Here is a 21,971-nt window from a genome sequence, read left to right on the forward strand (position 1 = left end):
CGTTTATAAACAGCTAGCAAGTAGCAACTTGGATTACAACTATTCATATTAAAAGCTTCAATAAACCAATTGATGGCTGTTATTCCAAAAACACAAACCATAATGTCTTGTGTTCTCTATGTAAGGCTACTTTCCTTAGTTTCTTGCCTCATCATAATCATTTCCATATCTAAAGTCAATGCAGATGCAACTGCTCTAGTTTGTGGTAACACTGTAATTAACTCTAGAGCAAATAGCAACTATGCCAAAAACCTTAACACCCTTTTGTCCACTCTCACTTCCAACACAAAAATCAACTACGGTTTCTACAATTCCTCATATGGCCAAAACACAGACAGAGTAAATGCCATTGGACTCTGCAACACAGCAAGGAGGCAACTGGTTGCGTTACTCGGATAGTGCCATTTTCGGCCACAAGGAATTGCTACCTATGTACTATAGTGTTGAAGAAAAGAACACAACTGAGGTTGATAAGTTAAATGAAGTGCTCAACAATTTGCTAGAAAATCTTAAAAGCAAAGCTGCATCTGGTGACTCTCGTCGAAAATATGGTGTGGGAAGTGCCTCGGTAGGTCCAAGGAACATAACCATATATGGTGTCGTTCAGTGTACTCCTGATTTGTCTGAGAAAGAGTGTGATGATTGCTTGGTTGAGTCAATTCAATTGCTACCAACTTGTTGAAATGATAAGATTGGTGCTGGTGCTGGAGTCGTTAGAGCAAGTTGCTTTCTTAGATATAACACCTCAATCTTCTATGACCCTTCAACACCAGCACTTTCACCTTTACCTCAAGGTACTTTACCTTATGATGTTCCTTCTTTTGCCTCCTATATTTGATTATTTTTGTTAATCACTTATTAGTTACTGATGTTTTGGTTTTTTTCAGCAGAGGTACAACCACCATCTCTATCTCTGAATCCATCATCAGCACCTTCACCACAAGGTACTTGAGCTATGACTTTATGCTTAGTTTACTTTTCAATTGATAATTGGTTATCCTTCATTATCCATTAAATGTCCTAATGGATCACTATGGTTTTGGCTTTTTGCAGGGACGAATAATGCATCAAGTACTGCAGTTTATTTATTGTTGTTATTGTTGTTGGGTTCATTTTTAGCTGTATCTATATAAGGAGGCCAGCACAATTTTTTAAAGCAATTCTTTCTAATAAGGACGAGTTTAGCTGGTCCACATTGTTGTAATGTTGTAATAATAAGAGATATATAAGTGTTAGATTTGTTACTTGATTTCTGCTATTAAACAAACAATTCCTCAAAGCACTTTGTCAAGTGCTGCTTAATTTGCTTTTATTCCCTTATATAATAGTGTTATGTTATGATTAATTGATTAATTGATCCCCTTATATAACGTTAACTGTGTGACATTGTAGTTCGCATCAAGTAAGCATCAACGGATCAATATAACATACACTAAGTTTTTATGAGAATTCCATGAAACAAGGGGTTTCTTTTCAACATTTTGGTGTCAAAACCAGTAATAAAGTTTCTTTTCTGGTTATCAATACTTGGGAAGGGAACATTCCTGTGGAAGATTGTTTTTGAACCTCTCATTGTCTTGGCAATAATCATAAATCATATGGTATTTCCTGACCCATTTGAACCACCTTCTTTGTGGGGATGTGAGTGTGCTGAAGTTGTTTAGGTTCCACCAATTAACATGGCTAGCTACTCTGCAGAACCTTGGGTTCCCTTTCCACACACAAGCATCAATGTTGTAGTTCCTGAATGAAGCTATGAAGGGACCCTTTGTCCAATCTATCTTGTCTTGACCTCCTCTTGTTGCCCAGCTATCACCATTCCAAAGAGTTGCTTCTAGACTCATTGGTTGCCTTCTTGGAAATGGAACTCCCTTGTCACCATGGTTTCTGTACACTCTTATTGGAATGCTATCCACCATGAACCTGCAACACCCCAATTCAATTTCACATCCTCAGCTTTATTGGCCTATGTTCAAAGGGTTAACAATTTGCAATAATGCAGGCTTAGCCTTACACAATCTGGTGCAGATTCCACAACACTGAGTAAGTATGGAAGTCCTTTGTAGGATCAAACCATAGATAAATCCTCTCCTCTCTATTGCCAAACCCATCTACATAAATATTTGTTTGAAGAATATAAGGCCGCTCAGACATGTTTCCTAGAAACTCAAAGTCAATCTCGTCGCGATTTGGTTGATCAGATGCCATCTGCAATTCAACAAAGTAGTATAAATGTCTATGTATTCTTTTACTATGCAAAACAATGAGGAGGTACAAAAATGGAAGATTAAAGGGTTTGCTTACATAGTAGGCTAATACTGTGCCTGCAGAATCACCTGGTACTAGTTTGATTTGCATGTCAATTTGTCCAAACAAAAACATCTGATTTGAAGCAAAACCAGCCCCTACAATATTTCAAACCACAATAGTTAAGATAGGATCATGAATATTGATGATTCAGCTAGAAATGGCATGGTATTGGTACCGGATTGTTGATCAAGCTTCAAAGTTCTAGTGTGTCCATCAGCAGATGTGTTTACATGGGTAGGTGACCATAAAACATAGAAGTCCTTATTGAAGTTTCCTGTTGAAACAACAGATGCAACTGAAATCTGAAACAAAATGGAGGACACAATCCCAATGAGGAAGAAGAGTGCTATGTGAAAGTTATTCATTGTCTCTGTTAAAGATATTGAAGGAAGCCAAACATATATATAGGTATTGCATGGAAGGGACAATTAGGAATATGTTCAATCAAGAATATCTTTAGAAAGAAGCAAAGGAATTTATAGCTGTCATATTCTTCATAGTTAGGACTTAACCAAATCCTCATTACAACATAATTAAATGTTTGAGGTACTCTTAAAGTGAGGCTTAGCACATTAAATTGATGGCTACTGCAACATTAGCTATCTTAAAATGTTACCTGTGAATCAAGGAACATGAATGATGAATTCAAAGAATATTGTTATCCATGTTCCAACTAAACTTGTGGCAAGGAAAATTATCAGGATGAGGGAATTAAAATTATCTATACCAATCTTTAGAAGCATACATGTGCTTTCTCAAGAGAAGCCTTTTCAGCAGAAAGTTTACAGAAGAATCTGAGTACTTGATTATAAAGCTTCCCGTCTCTAAAGACTTCAAAAGATTTATTCCTTTCTTTCTTTTTGCTGTGACGTTAATGAGTTGGTTACATATTGCAGGATATATTTACGGTATTAGTTTCATAACTTATCTGATATTCACACTTTAACTCTCTATTCATCATGTAATTGAATTCATATTACCATTCTCAAGCCTGTTCAAGTGTGATTGAAAGAATATTTTTCTATTTTTCTATTATTATTATTAGGCTATTATACATCTTTGGTTACAACTTTACATAACCCTTCAGTTTGCAAAGTTGTTTTTCAAATAACTTCATCAACTTTTGATAAAACTAGCCATAAAAAGATAAGCATTCGTCGATTAGTTTGGGTGTTGTGCATGATCCGAATAAGTATACATTAAAAATGGAGACCTATGAGGTAAAAAAAAAAAAACAAAAGTTAGGGAGTCCTAGCCCTCTATAAATTCCTTCAATTTGTTGGCTTTTAGTTGTCAAGGAATATTTATATTCTTGAACCAAAAAAAGGAGCAATATACTAATCACGAAATTGGTACTAACGAGAATATGTTTTAAAGAATGATTAGTTTTTGTAAGATATAAATTATCAGCATGGAAAATATTTTACAAATACATGTAATATAATTAGAGGAGTGTTAGGAGATCAGCAATTTTTGTGTTTTGTAATTATTAATTGGCCATCAATAGTATTTTTAATGGTGTGAGATTATATTTATTATCTAATAATAAAAAATCGTTCATTTTTCTTTTGATAATTAAGTGCTTGTCACAAAACATAAAACTACTGGTCCTAGACTTTCTCATATAATTATACTTTTTGACTCCAAATACTTGACATTTTTTTATAGAAAATTTTAAATAGTCATGCACATCAAAATCTAAATAAACAACTTATTTTGTGGATTCATTTAAATTTAAATTTTCAACTTTATCTCATCTTTTCCTTTTTGCTACTTCTCAAATGAGATATGCATGACATTAATTATTAGATTCTGAACTTAATTTTCATAAGCAATTTAAATATGCCCCACCCAAGTCCCAAATATAAAAATGTAAATTACTCATTAAGGATTTTTAATAGAAGACACTATCAATTAAGAAAGGCACAAACCTTTCTATTCTGATGATGGTGGCGGTGGCTGGGCTAAGTGTACGGTGCTATACAGCTATAGTGGATGTGGTCAAGAAGACTCAAGGTCAAGACAGCTTCCTAGTTTTAGATCGTGTTGTGTTGTTGGGGGTTCCTGTCTTCCACTCACTCCTTTCTCGGCACATAAATAATCCTTAAAAACATGTTTTTTCTTTTGTCTTAGCCTTACCCTTACCCCTTTTGCACTTCTTCTTCAAACTGCTTTCTGCTCATTCAGGTAATCATTTCTTATCTCTTCGTTTTTTTCAGAACAAGGATTTACTTCACTCACTTGTGGGGCATGGGTATGCTCCTTCTTAAGTCAAAATTCAATCTTTCTTACTATCGTTAGTGTGAGGAACCTTCTATCTATTTGCATCCTTTTTTTTTTTTTTTGGGTTTCAAAATGGTGTGGTCATTCGAGTATTCTCGTGCCAAAAAATGAGGCTTTACTGGGAATGACAAATATGCTTCTTATGTCTGATAATTTTATGTTGACTATTCTGGGTAGGGATTGGATTTTGCTTCTAGGGGTGGTTTTTCTAGGGTTTGATTGTGGTTTCTTCTCTGTTTTCTCTTGTCGAGTGAATCATAGATTTTCGTCATCAAAATGTTGAGCAAATGACAAAATGAGCTATTGTATTGTTTCCACTTGCCCAAATTAACTGTTATATTCTATAATCTATATATATATTGCTTTGTTGGACACTGTTTTCTGGAATTGGGGAAGGTCCTGAAAAAAAGGTATAGTACTATAGTGTTTTAGTTTGGTTTCATTTCACTTTTGGGGTTAATGATGTCTCTGCTCAGCACTTTTTCTACATACAAATGGTTAATATATTTAAGCTTGTTAAAAGCATTTATTTTCCTTTGTAATATCTTTGCATTGATGATTATAGCTTCCATTTTTTAATTATACATTTCCATATTCCAATCAAATAGGTGGCCTGCACTAGCTGCTTGAAGAAGACAGAATCAGGGGTTTCCGAGTTAGTTAAGCAAAGCATGATGAAACGGCTTCCAAGTAGGAGTAATAGATCCAAAGGCATCAGGGTAAAACATGTTCTGCAAATTGTTCTGTTGCTTGGTGTTTGCTTCTGGTTAATCTACCAGGTTAAGCACAATCATGATAAGAAGAAGGAATATGATGAGAATGATGAAAAGTTATTGGTCCAAACACAGGCAAATCAGATTTTGAAACTTGGTAGGAAAGACCTTCATCCAGTTAAGGATGAAGTAAATCGGAATGAAAAGCGTGATGAAGAAGAGGAGGATGAAAATGTTGTAGAGGATGTAGTAAATAAACCTGAACCGACTTATGAAGAAGACGACGATGAAGGAAGCAAGAATGAAACTGAAGAAAGTGAAGACAACAAGCATGAGGTGAGAGATCAGAGGGAAGAAGAAAATAAGCTCGATGCCGAAGAACAACAGGAGGAAGATGAAAACAAAAGTGAAGAGATGGAAGATGAAGGAAGAGGAGTAGGAGATGATGAGATAGATGAAAATGATCAAGAGAAAACAGAGGTGGGTACAGATCATGATGAAGAGTTTGTGGATGAAGAGAAAGAGAAAGAGAAAGAAGAAGTTGATGAAAAGGAAAATGAAAACGGCGAGGGTGAGGGTGAGGGTGAGGGAAAGGGGGAATTAGTTGAAAACCACAACACCCGTGAAGCTCGAGAGGAACATTACAAGGGAGATGATGCTTCTAGTGCTGTAACTCATGATGCTCATACAACTAATACTGAAACTGAGGCATTGAGTTTGGGAAACTCTGATGTAAACTTAGTCACTAATAAAACAAAACCCGAAAATGAGGCGACTTATTCAGATGAAAGCAACAGCAATCAAAAGGATTCAGATTTGAAGGTTACAGAAGGTGATCTGACTCGCAATCCTTCAAATGCAACTTCTGGTATAGAGGGTGGAAACAACACTCTGTCCAATCCAGTGGATAGCTCAAATCTGAACGACACGGCCACAACAAACTCCAACAACCACTTGGAAGCAAGCAGTAACTTGAGTGGTGCTGGTGTCGACACTTTGAGTTCATCTGATCAGAATAAGACACTGATTCTATCTGAATCAGACCATTCTCAAAATTCTACCAGGAACACAACCATTTCCGGTGATGACAGAGTCCAAACAGATGGGTTAGTGCAGAGTGATAACAGAAACAAAGTCTCTGAAGAGAACCTGCATGATTCCAATGCAACAGCCACTGTTAAGACCGAAAATGGAGACACTTCTGCAGGAGAATCCTTAACTCTAGGCAGGGGTGAGTCAGAGAATGCAAGATTGTTGGCATCGAATGAAACTGGGAACGGTTCAAGAAATGAAATCTCTGATGTCTCTGAGGGTGACAACCCCGAAGGTAACTCTGGCTCCAAGGATGAGATTTTTAAAGGTGACAGCCAAACGGATGAAATGTCAGATGAGTCCTCTGCCAATGGTACTTCGGATTCAGTTGATGGCATTGATTCCTCGGATGACGCGAAGTTTCGAACGGATCTTGATACATTGCCAGATTTCAGAAATGAAGGAGAAAATGGTGATGAAATAGCAGCAGAGTAAATTGGCAAAAAAAAGAAGATAGCTGTTTGAGTTTTTGTTGTGAGCCTGGTGCTTGCATTGCACTTTGCAGATCCCACGTAGTTGTTAGAACCTCGTTGCTTGAGCAGAAAATGTGTCAATAGAAACATCCAGAGCTACAAACTTAGTTTTACTAGACATTTGTGTGATATGTCTAATTTGTTTATGCTGTTCTTGATTTCCTTCATTTTGTGCTAACTTCTTGTCATGTTATTCTTTCGATAATTACATCTTGCTAGATTGAGGAACCATGGTACATCCTAAAAAGGTATGTACATCATTTGAGATCTCAGTATTAAATTATTGAGAATCTATTAATTCTTTTTTTAATTTTTTGGAATAAAACTTGAAATAAATTATTTGAACCCTAAAATTTAAGTCTTAATATAGATATCATCATCAATCCTTGCTAATAAGTAAACATAACATTTGAACCAAATTGAAACATTACACACACACAAAAAAAAAACACTGAATTAAATTGATATTGTTCACGAAAATTTGTGCAAGCAGTAATAAGATAAAACTTGATGAAAATCAAAAGAGGGTTGATGAATTATTCTATAACATTCCATGCATCATCATGATTTCAGCAGCCCTTTGAAGAAGCCTACTCCTCAATTCATAAATGGCTACCAAAAACTGCTCCAACTGCTCAACACTCATCTCATGAATCTCTTCATTCCACCATTCCCCTCTCCCCCAAACCTTAGCAAAACCTTCAACATCAGCCTTGTTCTTCTTTTCCAACTCCAACGCCTTCATCGCCTCTTCGTATTTTCTGTTATGCTCTTCGCACGACATCAGTTTCTTCCTTTCGGAGGACTTTATTGGCTCAAAATCTGGCGCTCCTTTCAGGTACCGCTCCACCACGGCCTCTGTGCTGGGTTCTCCGAAGCAGAACAACTTGTCGGCCGGCGAGAACACTATAATGGCAACGTGAGCATTGCATAATATGCATAGCTCACTGGCTTTCTTGAACATCCCGACTCGCCGCTTTGAGAAGGTGACTTGCTTGTTTGCTTCTTTCTCAAGCTTCTTGATCTCAATCCTCTTCCTCCCTGTTGTTTTCTTTTTCTGCTTCAACATCTCCATGCAAATAGAAAACTATTATGCCTTGCTTAACAAAATTGTGGTTCCGATGTTATATTATATCATCTATTTATAGGAAGATTAATTCATGTTTTGACTAATGACTTATCCTTCAATCTAGTGAAATCCTACAAATTTGTCCTAATTAAGATTCTAAATCAATTAAGCATGATCCTTTATCAATAAAATATATATATATTTCCAAGTGTATGTAATTTTGAATTTGAAAAAAAGGTAAGAAAATGGCAACAAATTTTGATTGCAAATTTGCAATAGACGGCCGAAAAATTAATGTTTTGACATTTTCTTAACAGTGTATACCAAAAGTGACGGACAATTAATTTCATGATTTGGTAGAGAATTACACTTATACAATGTATAATAATGTCCTAATTATTGTGGAAATAGATTCTAAAATGCAACTCTTTCTCCATTAAAAACGGGGCTTATCAATTATCTCATATAGATCGTTCTCACCTATTCATGAAAAATTTAGAAAAAATAAATATAGTTTAATATAGAATCAATTAATCGGACTCCTATAATCACATTAGATTGGGACTATTATATATAATTCATTATCTATTATTGTCATCGTCAAGATGGGAGAAATCTTAACCACATAAAATTATGTATTTATTCTTCAATTTTTTTTTTTCTTATCAAATAATACAAAGAAGTCTTGGGTAATATTTACTATGAGAAATTATGAAATATCATTTACATAGTAGAGATAAGAATAGAAATTTGAATCCAATTATTGACAACCGTGTATTTTATATCATAAGTCAAAGCTTGAGCTTGTTGATTTTTTTTCCTAGAAATTACCATAAATAGATAAATCGTGAAATGCGTTGAGGACCATATGAATGATATTTGTTTTTTAACAAAATGTTATTCGTACACTAAAATTAGTCACTGAAAATAGTTATCAATGTATTTATATATAAATACATATATGGTTTAATTTATTTTTAATATGTGTTTATATTCAAACATATATTTTATATTAGTAATTGATTTTAGTGGTTAATTTTAATGTATACTTGTAATATAATCGTCTTTTTAAACAGGTTTGGCTAGTATTAACTTTTTTTTCCCTTTTTTGGTAATATTCAATACACTTGAAAAAAATAGGCATGAATTTTGACTTTGATATTTGGTATGAATATATGATCTCTTTTGGGTTTTAAGATAATATTTTTGAAGGAGATGATTGAAATTTTAAATCTACTTGGTAGTAAGAATTAAATAATAAATAAAATTTGGATTTGGATTCTCTAAAGTTTGAATTTCACTTTAGAGAGTAAAGTGATCTTCTACCCTTGAATAGTTTCTCTTTCATATTTATTCTTGGTCCCACCTATAAAATCAATAGTGAGAGATCACATTTTACTCTTTAAAGTGAAATTCAAACTTTAAAGGATCAAAATCTATAAAATCCTATATGGCTATCTTCATTATATTGTTGGCATAAGAGCAACTCCAATAGGATTTGTTTTATATCAATTCTGACATTTATAGTAATTAAAAAAATTATTTGGTGTAATTGTAACCCTACGGTTTATAGTGGGAGTACTTACTCCTCATCTAGTGCTCGACGCTCTGCTAGGATTTCACTGCGCCGCCTCCATGGTTACACCTTTCTTTGTCTTTTCTTCGTCAAATTCTTTTCCATCTTCTTCTATTTTTTATTTTTTTCTTAATTTCTTTTCCATTTAGCTCCCTAATTTTCGTTTTCTCTTCCAATTCATTGCTCTTTTATTCGTTTTCTAATTCACTCATTCCATATATCTTATGTCTCTTTGGAATCATTGAATACCAATTCTGATTTTCTCTACACCATGAGCAACAAATCAGAGACTCAGAACCCTCATATAATTGCTATGACGGTGGAGGGTGCCAGCCTTCAAGTGGCACCCAAAGAAATATGAAACTGCTCTCGTGGAATTGTCAGGGTTTGGGGAGACCCCTGACAATCCACAATCTTAAAGGGATTTGCAAATCCTACTCCCTCGAGGTTGGTTTTATCTGTGAAACAAAAAATCAATCTCGACAAGTTGAAGGAAAACTAAGATCTTGTGGTTTCAAGGAATGGTTTATTGTAGATCCGGATGGATTATCAGGGGGTTTGGCAATGGCATGGAGGGATGGTTGCACTGTTCAGATTTTACAGCATGGTAGATTTTTTATTGCGGCATCAGTTCTGACAGCTGGTTCTAATGATCCCTATGGTGTTCTAGGTGTTTATCTCAGTTCAAATGATCAACATAGAATGGCTCAATTTGCTGAATTAACTTCAGTCACCCAACAGTTCGATGGTAAGGTTGTGTTAATGGAGGATTTTAATGCCATTTCTAATCAATTGGAGAAAGAAGGTGGGGGTGCTAAATGTCCTTCTTCTATTGAAACCTTTAATAGTTTTATTGATGATAATTCCCTGATTGATATTGGTATGGTCGGAAGACCATTCACTTGGTCAAATAGACGGAGGGGTGATGAGTTGATACAGGAAAGACTGGACCGATTCCTGGTAGGAGTTGATTGGCAGCAACTCTATCCCAATGCAACGGTTCTTAGACTGTCAGAATCAGGCTCGGATCATGCCCCTCTTCTCCTAGACTCTAATCCGAGAACTGAGAGATCTAAACGCCGATTCAAATTCCAAGAAAGATGGTGTTTCAATGATGAAATAAGGCAGATTGTTAGAGAAGTTTGGCATGAACAGATTGATGGTTCAACCATGTATATCCTAGCTCAAAAAATAAAGCGTTGTCGGCATAAGATTGTCAAATGGCAGCAAGAACACAGATCTAATTCGAAGGTGGAGATTGATTTACTACAGTCGGAATTAGAGGAACTTCGTTTAGCAGGAATTCATGGAGGCGACATCATTTCAGAAATAGAGGACAAACTTGAAAAAGCATTGCAAAATGAGGAATCTTATTGGAAAGATAAGTCTAGAGTCAAATGGCTCAAATCTGGTGATCAGAATACATCTTTCTTCCATCAGAAATTTAGAAATCGAACCCGAAGGAATAGAATTTGGCAACTAACTGGCAATGATGGTGAAGTGGCTACTTCAAATGCTGGTATTGCTTCTGTGGCTGAATCTTATTTCAAGGACATCTTTTTCTCCACTTGTCATGAGAACCCTGAACCTCTGTTTACTAATTTTGAACCTAAGGTTACAGCTCACATGAAACGTAGGCTTCAAAGACCAGTGACTATGGAGGAAGTGAAACGCGCAACATTTAGCATTCATCCTCAAAGTGCTCCAGGAGATGATGGTATGACAGCAAAATTTTTTCAAAGCTTGTGGAACATACTTAGTGGTGATGTGTTTCGAGCAGTTAAGAGCTTCTTTTCTGGGGGCAGAATCTTGAAGGGTTTTAACCACACTCAGATCTGTCTTATTCCCAAGATTTCTAATGCTAAAGATATGACTCAGGTAAGACCAATAAGCTTATCTTCAGTCTTTTACAAGATTATCTCCAAAGTATTTGTACATAGGCTTCAGAGTATGATGAATATACTAATTAGCCCTACGCAGAGTGCTTTTATTAAAGGCAGATTAATCTCTGATAATATCCTAATTGCTCACGAGTGTATGCATTACTTGAAGAACAAAAAAAGGGGTCTCGAAAATGAAATGGCGCTAAAATTAGATACGAGTAAGGCATATGATAGGGTGGAATGGCACTTTCTTTGGTTTATATTGGAGAATTTTGGTTTTGACTCTCGATGGATTATGTGGATTCGAGAATTAGTGACAACTGTTTCTTATTCTGTTATTGTGGAAGGACAATCTTATGGTTTCTTCAAACCAAATAGAGGTATTCGACAAGGAGATCCTCTATCCCCCTATCTTTTTCTTTTTTGTGCAGAAGGTCTCTCCTTCTTGCTACACAAGGCAGAACAAAACAGACTAATTCAGGGTCTTCAGATACATAGGCGATGTCCCAAGGTCAACCACCTCCTGTTTGCTGATGATTCCATTTTATTCTATAAGGCTAATCCTGAAACATGTTCAAATATCCTGCATTTATTGAATTCTTATGAAAGCATCAGTGGCTAGAGGGTAAATCTTAATAAATCTGCTGTATTCTTTAGCCACAACACTCCGTCCACTACTCGTACACTACTGGCTAACTCTATGAATATTAATCATATTGGGACTCAGGATAAATACCTTGGTTTGCCTTCTACAGTCTCTAAATCGAAAAAGGCTTCTTTTAGTATGATCAAAGAAAAGGTTCGAAAAAGAATCGAAGGGTGGAAGCGCAATCTTCTTTCGTCAGGTGGTAGACACGTATTGCTTAAGGCAGTGGGAGAAGCTATTCCTATTTATACATTGTCTTGCTTTAAGTTGCCTGATGGTTTAATTTCGGAAATTCACTCTCTACTTTCTCAGTTCTGGTGGGGACAAAAAGGTTCTGAAAGGAGGATGGCTTGGATTAGCTGGGACACTATGACTCGCCCACGAAAAGAAGGAGGCCTTGGATTTAAAGATCTCAGAATCCAAAATCTGGCGCTTTTAGGCAAACAGTTTTGGCGACTTGTAACACATCCTACTTCCTTATTATCCAAAATCTTAAGAGGTAAATACTTTAGCAATGGTAATGCTATAACGGCAGAAATTGGAGTCTTACCTTCTTGGGAATGGAGGAGCATACTGGAAGGCCGAAAGATTGTTGAAAAAGGTCTTAATTGGGCTATGGGTACTGGTGAGAATATCCGAACCTTTGAGGATCCTTGGCTGCCTCCTCCGTATCCTTTAATGATTTCTGACATGCCAAATAGACAGGCTATTTCTGAGTTGTTTCCAAGAGTTAAAGATCTAATTACTGAAGATAGAAATTGGAATTAAAACCTCATTCAAGAACTATTTCCCCAAGACGTTGCAAACAGGATTTTGTCAGTTAAAATTCAGCAGAGTAGGGACAAATTGCAATGGGATTTGAACAAATCCAAGCAATCTGATACAGCTTCAGGTTACAGATTGGCTATTTATTTTACCATCCGCCTCTGGAGCTTTGCCCTAATTATATGCAACAGAAAAAGCCGTGGATTGATCTATGGAAGTTGAACTTGCCTCACAAAATTAAGCTATTTATCTGGAAAGCTCTCCATGGCCGACTTCCGGTGCTTGCTCAAATTCATCACCGCATCCCATCTATATCACCAATATGCCCTTGCTGTCATGAAGCAACGGAAACAGTCACTCATTGTTTGATCGATTGCTCTAGAATTAAAGACGTATGGTCTCAGAGTTATCTTCGTGACTGTCTTCCCCCTCAGAGTTCTAACGACTTTTGGACATGGTGGACTGCATCAACAGAGATACTTAACCCGTTGAAGAATGCTGACCGTAATCCTCAATTGCTTGCCATCATTTGCTGGAACTGCTGGAAAGCTCGCAACCAGTTGATTTTTGAAGGTTCTACTTCTATGCCGTCTGCCATTCTAGCAAGCTTTGTCAAGTTGCTCCATGAAATCCAAAGAACTCCCAGTTTAGGTCGTCATCTCCATGAGACAAGCTCTTAGGTGCATTCAATTTGATTTATCATTATTTCTTCTTTAAGATTTTTCTTCGTTTTTCGACCACGCACCGTTGGATGAATACATTCAGTGTAGTGTTTTTGGGAAATCCCCACCTTTTATTATGCTGTCCTGCTTTTGGACATCTTTGTATTTTATTTTTTAATAATTAATGAAATATAACCTATTATTTTTGGAAAAAAAATTGATTTAAAATTAATATTTGTATCGGCTGCAATATTTAAAATAAAATTGGTATTAATAAAGAGAGACGGTATCACTTTAAAAAAATTAATTAAATATTATTATTTATATAATTTATTAAATAAAATAATTAAAAATAATATAAATTTTAAATTGAGTTGAGATCAAATATTTGAGTGATAAATCTCATTGAATCTCAAATTAATTTTTACCACAAATGTTTATGGTATTTGATGGGATCCAAAATAAAATTAAACTAAAACCAAATATTAGAGATGCTTTAATAATCACTGTTTAAAAATAACATAAAATTAGATTTAGTATCGCACAATACATGAAAAATTAATATTATAAATCTTTTGTACATAATCTTTTAGATAATTAAAATATTAGATGGGTTTTTGTTTTATAATTAATTATAAAATAATTTATATAACTCTTAAATAAACAAAATTTTATCAAAATAAATTCTATGATAATAATTATAATAAAAATTAATTTAGCAATATATATAAATTGCTCCTTTTGAATTTGTAAATTATATTTTTCTTCATAATCACAGGAAGAGGTAATACTTGTGTTGTTACAGGATCATAATTAAAAATCAATAAATAAAGTTGATCATATCTAATGTTTATTAGCTGTTTTTTAGTATTGTTATATTTGATTATTTTGTACCTATGGCACTAAAAACACTTATAATGTAAATATAAATATTTGTATTGTTTCAAAAGTTGTTTGAAATTGGGTTATTTTCGGGTTTTGAGATTTAGATTTTTTCTGTGCAGCGTTTGATTTATGTTGGTGCCAAGTTGTCGCCATCTGAGTTCTTTATGAGGAGGTGGGGGATGGTACTTGCAAGAGACTCCATGTTTAAGTTAGTAAGAGTTTAAACAAATTTTTGGTAGATTAAAATATGAATATACTTAAGAAATGTCAATGTATTTATAGTAGAATAAATAATAATTTTTTAGTGTAGTTCCACTTTTGATGATGGTGGATAACTATTCCCTTTTTATAAGAAAGTTGTTGAGATTTCTTTTTTTAATAAATAAAAAATATCTTAGGAGTTATATAAGTCGAGTAGGTGTAGTGAATGCAGTATTTTTTGGGCTTTATTTGTTTTAGGTCTGACTTTTGTTTTTGGCCTAAGATATGAACATTTATATATGTTAAATGATGATTTATGGTATAATTTTGATGCTCTTGTGTCAAAGCTAAAAGTAGTTAAAAATTTTTTTTGACAATCTTTGAGAAATGTAAGTGTTATTGATTGATTATATATATATATATATATATATATATATATATATATATATAATTTAAATATTTGTAATTGAAAATTGTTATTGTTATTATTATTATTATTACAAATTTAATATATATATATTAATTATATTTAGCCATTAATTTATAATTATAATACTTAATGATATATTGTAAACTCAATTAATTAAGGGTATCGATTAAAGAAAAAAATATATATATATATAAAATATATAATATAAGAAAATTTTTTTAATAATTGTTACTTATTTAAATAGGTGATAGAATTCAATGATTTTTTTTTTATTTTTATATAATAAAAATAGAGAGATGAAATCCTGATTAATGCTAGTCAAATGACAAATAGTTGAAAGTCAATCTATTCAAAGATGTTTTACAGCAACATTCATCGGCAATTAATAAAATTAACATTTTTGTAGAAAGCGTTGAACAAATGGAATCCTAACACTACTGATTAGTTATTAACATGTATTTTTAAAACTCATATCAGTATCCTGGCAGAACATATATCAATAACATATTGGTTGGCATTAATACCAAACAAAATAACATATTGGTTGGCGTTATTACCAAAAATGGCAATATGCTGATAAGAACACATGCAACATGCTATATAAGTCATGAGCCATGAGCCATGAAGGTTGAAGAAGAATTGATTGGTTCAAAGATTAACGAGAGAGGCGGGTGAATGGCGATGCAGGGCAATACAAGCCCTTGCATCGAAGAAGTAGCAAAAGATGGGTATGACTCTAATAAATTTGATGACGATGGTCATCCAAAACGAAAAGGTGATGTTTTCAATGGAATTGTGCTTCAAACTGCATGCACCCATAAATAATAAATGAAGGTGAAAATTCAGGTGCAGCCGACTTCACGTAATATTAATAACTAGGAGCCATTAAATAAAAATTTAGTAATCATCTAACGACTCTTAGTTATCAATTTTGACTGTACCTGAATTTCCACCGTAAATGAATACTTTGCTTTGTGTAATTGTGTTACATATTTATATGATGACTAAATAAAGTTGCCAAATTTTATGGTTTGATGAAGGAACATGGATAACTGCGAGTGGACATATTTTGACGGCTGTTATAGGCTCAGGGGTGCTATCTCTTGCATGGGCCATTGCCCAGTTGGGTTGGATTGCAGGACCCATTATCCTCATGCTCTTCTCACTCATCACTCTCTACACTTCTTTTCTCCTCACCGATTGTTATAGGTCCCCTGACCCTGTTCATGGAACCAGGAACCACACCTATAGGAACATGGTCAAGAATATTCTAGGTAACTGCAAATTCTCATTTAAGACATGTATTAAGATAAGATGTGTGATTATTGAATCGTAGTGTTTGTTTGTTTCCAGGAGGAACTCAACACCATTATTGTGGATTGGCTCAATACATAAATCTGATTGGAGCAAGCATTGGATATACTATCACTGCAGCCATTAGTATGGTGTAAGAACATTAAAAGCTCCCCATAGATCCTTTGCCAATTTAGTCATTGTTTCTTGGAGATTAATTAAAATTGTTATTCCTTATTTCTTGGTAATCAGGGCTATACAAAGATCCAATTGTTATCACAAAAATGGGCATGATGCAGTGTGCACTATGCCAAATTACCCTTATATGATCATGTTTGGGATCATAGAGATTATATTAAGCCAAATCCCAGACTTCCATGAACTTTCATGGCTCTCTGCTCTTGCTGCTATCATGTCTTTTGGTTATGCTACCATAGGGATTGGTCTCTCCATAGCCAAAGTTGCAGGTTCAGCATTGCCTTTACTAAACACATTTATGATTTACTCATCTGAATTTCTTAGCATTTTATGAATGATGGATGTTTGTATTGTTCTGGAGGGTATAGGGGGAAGCCATGCCAGAACAAGCCTTACTGGGGTTACCATTGGAGTGGATGTGACAAGCAGCGAGAAGCTATGGAATACTTTTACAGCTTTGGGAAACATTGCTTTTGCATATAGCTTCAGTTCTGTCATTGTTGAGATACAGGATACATTGAAATCGGGTAAACCGGAGAACCAAGTGATGAAGGTGGCTGCTTCTACATCAGTGGCAGTCACCACTGTCTTCTATATGCTATGTGGTATGATAGGCTATGCAGCATTTGGGAACGATGCTCCTGGAAACTTTTTAACAGGATTTGGTTTCTATGAGCCATTTTGGCTTATTGACATTGGTAACATTTTCATCGTCGTTCATCTCGTCGGCGCCTACCAGGTGTACACACAACCCGTGTTTTTGCTGGTGGAAAATTGGTGCAAGGAGCGTTGGCCTGAAAGCAGCTTCATGGCAAAAGAGCATCACATAAAGATTCCATTGGTTGGAACCTATAGAATGAATCCTTTCAGGCTAATATGGAGGACATTGTATGTGATATTGTCAGCAGTGATTGCTATATTACTTCCTTTTTTCAACAGCATTGTTGGTTTGCTTGGAGCTCTTGCATTCTGGCCATTGACAGTGTACTTTCCTACAAAGATGTACATGGTACAATCTAAAGTGCCAAAGTTCTCTATGAGGTGGACAGGGTTGAAGTTGCTAAGTGTGTTCTGCTTGCTGATTTCAATTGTTGCTGCAGCTGGATCAATTGAAGGAATTATTAAAGAACTTAAAGTTTACAAGCCATTCTAGTCTTAATCTCCCACTTGTTTCTCAACAGGATACATTTGGCAACCTTTTGATGGAGTTCATTTATTTATTTATTTATGGTAGCTATTTTATTGATGAAAACATGTGTAATTTGACTTTTGGGATTCTTCAATCTTTTTAAGTTACAATAAATGGATATTTTTTTGGAGGATTTTGCAATTCATCATTCCATGTTATGGACTTATGGTGTGAACTGTGATTCTGTGAAGCTACCTCCTATTTATTTATAGGATCCTCTTAAGAGCATTATTCATATGCTTGTCCAAAAAGTAATGTTGAGAGAAATTCCTGCTTAAGAGACCATATTATATCCCTAGAAATTAGTCAACCCTTCAATGTTTGTCAGTTTCCGGACATTTCAAGGAAAATTAAAGAATATTTAGCAATGTTTCACCTGATGAGCTTTCATTTGAATTTCAAATTTACATATCATATATTATTCATATATGCAAAAAAGAAAAATGTAACCGTAAAAAAATGGAGTCAGCAATGAATGCACAATACACAAGAAGTAACAAGTTCCAGGGTGATGATATTTTACAAAGAAACTACTCAGCAAAGGCTAAAGTACACAGAAACTTGATATCTGTAACGAGATTCCTAACCTAAATATGTGAAATGCTGCTTTTTATTTTAGCTGAGGTGCTATCTGAGATATCCTTTCATCTTCTAAGAGTGCATAAGGATCCACATACTGGGGAGGTGATAGTGACATCTTGCTTGCATCATGGACAAAAGTTGGTCCGAAATACTGCAACACAGTACACACCAAACCATCAAATCCTACTCTCTAAAAGATTATATGCATCAGCATTCAATATTACAAAATTGGTTAGTGTAAGACCAACATGTCATAACTAACCAGTCAATGGCTGAAAGAAAAATCATAATGGCCAAGATAATATATGCATTAATTAACATGCAAATAGCTGCATAAAAGAGTCATGCAGAAGTTGAAAGGAAAAGATCTTACCAAGTAAAGAGCTGAAAAAAATGCGACGGTTATGAGGATCAACGGTCCGAATCCCAAGAAAAATGTTCCTCCAAGTGACAGCAGAAGTTTAGCCCGAGGGACCAGTCCCTGAAATGGATAATACATAAGTCATTACTATATTTCAGCACAGAAAATGGCATCACAACTGTATATAAGAATCTAAGCTCACTAATGTCACTCATACATGAAACTGGACCTATTTCTATTCTAGATGACATTTGCAAGATGAAAGAGTGTGAAATTGATTCGGGTATGATGTTGAAACTGCAGCCTTGTTGCCATGTTAAAGTTATAAATGAGTTTCTGTACTCCTCTTCCCCTATACATAATTTGTTCTCTTGTTTCTTGTTACTCATTAAAAACGTCCCAACAAAAAAATTGAAAGACTATTTTCTTTAAAAAATGAGACACCCTTGGTGCAGTGCAAACAATGGAACACATGACCGACAAATATAAACTAACTACTGACAAACAATGAAATCATTGCAGCAAAATCTCAGATATATATATATTTAATATGGTATTGAAGAATCGATAAATGTTAACAATGAATCAACCTCAAGACCTTCACTGTTCAACGCCATGGATCGCTCCCTCTGATTTTCCAGACTCCTCTCTACATCGGTTGAGACAACATTTCTCCTCGGGAGACCTCTATCTTGTTCATTCACAACCACCTCTTCGTCAACTCCAGAGTTGCCCTGCTTGTAATCCTCAAGCAATGATGTAGGAGTCATGCCCCTCCTCTTCAATTCCTTCATAAACAACGATTCCGGAGGTTCTTCTCCTGAAAATTCAGTATCAATAGCAGCATTAGCCATCAAAAGGTGAAGTTAAAAAATTGAACTCCGAGCTGAAACACTACTACACAATAATATCTACTTATAATGCCAAAACATAATGATAGACAAGTTTTTCATGCTAACCAACACGTGAAATTCCAAACAACATGGGCCTAGATGTTTCATCTTGAGATAATAGCATTCAAATCAAGCTGAGAAAACATATTATCACAAGTACTCATCACTAAACAGCGGTCCCAGCAAAATTTTACATTCTCTAATCTCTGCTATTTCTAATATATTAATAACAGTCCTTGCCACGTATATAAACTAAGAAAACTGAAAATTGAATAGCAAAAATCCATTGGAAAAATCCAATAATACAATCCTGATTAACATCAAATTACATCAATGATTAAAAAAAAAAGACTTGCCATTGTTTTGGTTCTCGCTGCCTTGCGCTGCACAACAGACCCTGTTCAAGGTGGAAGGCTTAGAACCGGTGAAAGTTTTCAACTTTAGGATCCGTTTGGGGAAATAAGGGTATTGGGTGTTCCATGTGGATTTTCCTGGAGAATTGGATTGAGAAAGTGAAAATTGGGAGAGGGTGGGTCTCAGAATCTGCAAGGAAGCCATAACCAACACAGGAACTTCTTTAAGAGAGAGATTTCATCAGCACCCAAATGGGAAAAAACAGGTTTTGATGGGTGGCAGAGAGAAAAAGAAGCTTCTTTCTAGAGGGAACAAGCAAGTGGAGCAGAAGAAAATGGAGTGTAACGGAGAAGCGTATGTTAGCGCCAAATAGGCAGTGAGAGCTAATGTGCGCCCAGGAGGGGTTAGTCTGCTTTTGTGGCTAGAATCTACAAGTCGTGGATGTTTTGCGCTTAAATGCTCACATTTTAGAATGCGGCCAAAACAAAACAAAACAAAACATGCCAAATAAATAAATAAATAATGGTTTTTTGTAAACAATTTTGGATTGGTTTTTACTCTTTTTTGGGTCCATTCATTCATGTGAGTACACACACTCCAATCATTCTGTTGCTTCCACGAAAATCTTGGGAAACACATGATGTTATCTGTTATAGAGCTTAAAAAAAATGTAATTTCTTGGATAAATTAATTTGATTAGTTTTAGTGTTTTACAGACCTTTCTTTTGGCTTTATTAGCAAATTAATTTGATTAGCTTTTTAGAGACCTTTATAGTGGCTCTATTAGCTAATGGCAAATTAATTTTATTAGTTTTAGAGACCTTTATATTTATTGCCTTCGGCTTTGTTAACCCCTTTTTTCTTTAAATATTATTTGTATATCAAAATTAATCATTAAAATCAATCATTAATATATTTATGTATAAATTTATATGTAGTTTAATTTATTTTAAATATGTATTTTTATTCTAACATATATTTTATACTTATAATTAATTTTAATGATTAATTTTAATATTTATATCATATAATTGTTTTTGTTTTTTTACTCTCTCACCACAGCAAAAATAAACAAATAAGCTATGAAAGGAAAGAGTCTTGTGCCCAGAAGGCTTTAGCTTTAGATTAGATTTGCTTGTACGCTGAAAAGCTTGTTCTAGACGTATTCTATTGTTGCTCAAGGCAAGTAAAGCAACTAAGAATTAAGAATCAATTTGATTTAGTTGAGTAGTAACCTTATGCATTTATTTAAGTCGAAAATTTGAATCTATTTTATGTATATAATCATTTATCTGTGAATCTTTAATGAATCTTATATTTAATTAATTCTTAATTCATCGAATTTAGAAATATTATGAAAAAAAACAACTATATAGTTAAAGATAGATTTTGAAATTGGGTTAACTTTATAGGTATAAATATAATTAAAACTCCTAATAAATAGAATCGAATAAGATTTAGACTTTATTTTAATCTTATTCGATAATTTAATTTTATTTTTTAAATTCAATTTTATTCTATTGTAGGTTTAAAATTTCTCAACTTTAAGTCTTTAATCTTATTTGTATCTTAAAATTCTATAACTCAAAATAAATAATTTTTTTAATCAAACATAATATTTAATCATTTCATAATTCATAAACATACTAATAAAATAAAAACCATAAAATATAAAATTAGATCCATATTAAAATAAAAAACAACAAAATCATAATAAAATCTATGTTAACATTATGAAAGGTAAATAATATAAGTTCGATCTCTATCAACTTTGTTATATATGTATGATAATTTTTAACTACATATTATAATATATGAGGAGTGCGGATAAATTGGGTAGAGTTAGGGGCTCAAGAATTTTAATATGGGAAGTAAAGTGGTATTTTGGCTAGAAATGGAGGAATATTGTGTTTTACCCAATGGTGGATCCATGTTCAACACGCAGGGGCGTGTTGACTGCGACAAGTGTCAAGTGAGATGACATGGCGCAGGTTGAATGGGACACGGTGCATCACGTGGGGGCGTGCTAACCTAGCACGTGGGGGCGTGCTAATGACGTGGCGGAGCAAGAATTGGCCACGTAGGCATCACGTGGGGCGTGATGATGACGTGG

General features: G+C 34.4%; 6 protein-coding genes and 1 pseudogene across 6 annotated transcripts; 4 read left to right on the plus strand and 3 right to left on the minus strand.

Moving 5' to 3' along the window:
- The first annotated feature begins 72 nt into the window (after positions 1 to 72).
- On the plus strand, positions 73 to 1,133 carry LOC130950193 (cysteine-rich receptor-like protein kinase 29; annotated as a pseudogene).
- Positions 1,134 to 1,457: 324 nt separating this feature from the next.
- On the minus strand, positions 1,458 to 2,675 carry LOC130951206 (probable xyloglucan endotransglucosylase/hydrolase protein 10). The gene is made up of 4 exons (XM_057879840.1): positions 2,486 to 2,675; positions 2,305 to 2,405; positions 2,015 to 2,208; positions 1,458 to 1,923 (listed from the first exon to the last, which is right to left on the minus strand). Exons 1-4 carry the CDS (start codon positions 2,673 to 2,675, stop codon positions 1,521 to 1,523), a joined length of 888 nt encoding a protein of 295 aa, XP_057735823.1. The 3' UTR covers positions 1,458 to 1,520.
- A 1,545-nt stretch (positions 2,676 to 4,220) lies between these two features.
- LOC130951134 (uncharacterized) lies at positions 4,221 to 7,089 on the plus strand. Its single transcript, XM_057879763.1, has 2 exons — positions 4,221 to 4,497; positions 5,202 to 7,089. The coding sequence occupies exon 2, from the start codon at positions 5,265 to 5,267 to the stop codon at positions 6,831 to 6,833; it is 1,569 nt and encodes a 522-aa protein (XP_057735746.1). The 5' UTR covers positions 4,221 to 4,497; positions 5,202 to 5,264; the 3' UTR covers positions 6,834 to 7,089.
- A 323-nt stretch (positions 7,090 to 7,412) lies between these two features.
- LOC130950194 (agamous-like MADS-box protein AGL61) lies at positions 7,413 to 7,946 on the minus strand. Its single transcript, XM_057878725.1, has one exon. It carries the CDS (start codon positions 7,944 to 7,946, stop codon positions 7,413 to 7,415), a length of 534 nt encoding a protein of 177 aa, XP_057734708.1.
- A 4,153-nt stretch (positions 7,947 to 12,099) lies between these two features.
- LOC130950196 (uncharacterized mitochondrial protein AtMg00310-like) lies at positions 12,100 to 12,813 on the plus strand. The gene has a single exon (XM_057878726.1). The coding sequence runs from the start codon at positions 12,100 to 12,102 to the stop codon at positions 12,811 to 12,813; it is 714 nt and encodes a 237-aa protein (XP_057734709.1).
- A 2,850-nt stretch (positions 12,814 to 15,663) lies between these two features.
- Positions 15,664 to 17,632, plus strand: LOC130950197 (amino acid permease 6-like). The gene is made up of 5 exons (XM_057878727.1): positions 15,664 to 15,763; positions 16,029 to 16,262; positions 16,342 to 16,435; positions 16,534 to 16,748; positions 16,848 to 17,632. Exons 1-5 carry the CDS (start codon positions 15,664 to 15,666, stop codon positions 17,630 to 17,632), a joined length of 1,428 nt encoding a protein of 475 aa, XP_057734710.1.
- Positions 17,633 to 18,026: 394 nt separating this feature from the next.
- Positions 18,027 to 20,278, minus strand: LOC130947314 (uncharacterized). The gene is made up of 4 exons (XM_057875981.1): positions 19,861 to 20,278; positions 19,202 to 19,431; positions 18,624 to 18,731; positions 18,027 to 18,401 (listed from the first exon to the last, which is right to left on the minus strand). The coding sequence occupies exons 1-4, from the start codon at positions 20,060 to 20,062 to the stop codon at positions 18,279 to 18,281; spliced, it is 663 nt and encodes a 220-aa protein (XP_057731964.1). The 5' UTR covers positions 20,063 to 20,278; the 3' UTR covers positions 18,027 to 18,278.
- Positions 20,279 to 21,971: the final 1,693 nt, after the last annotated feature.

This window comes from Arachis stenosperma, chromosome 9, assembly GCF_014773155.1.
Source record: "Arachis stenosperma cultivar V10309 chromosome 9, arast.V10309.gnm1.PFL2, whole genome shotgun sequence".
Taxonomy (NCBI): Eukaryota; Viridiplantae; Streptophyta; class Magnoliopsida; order Fabales; family Fabaceae; genus Arachis; species Arachis stenosperma.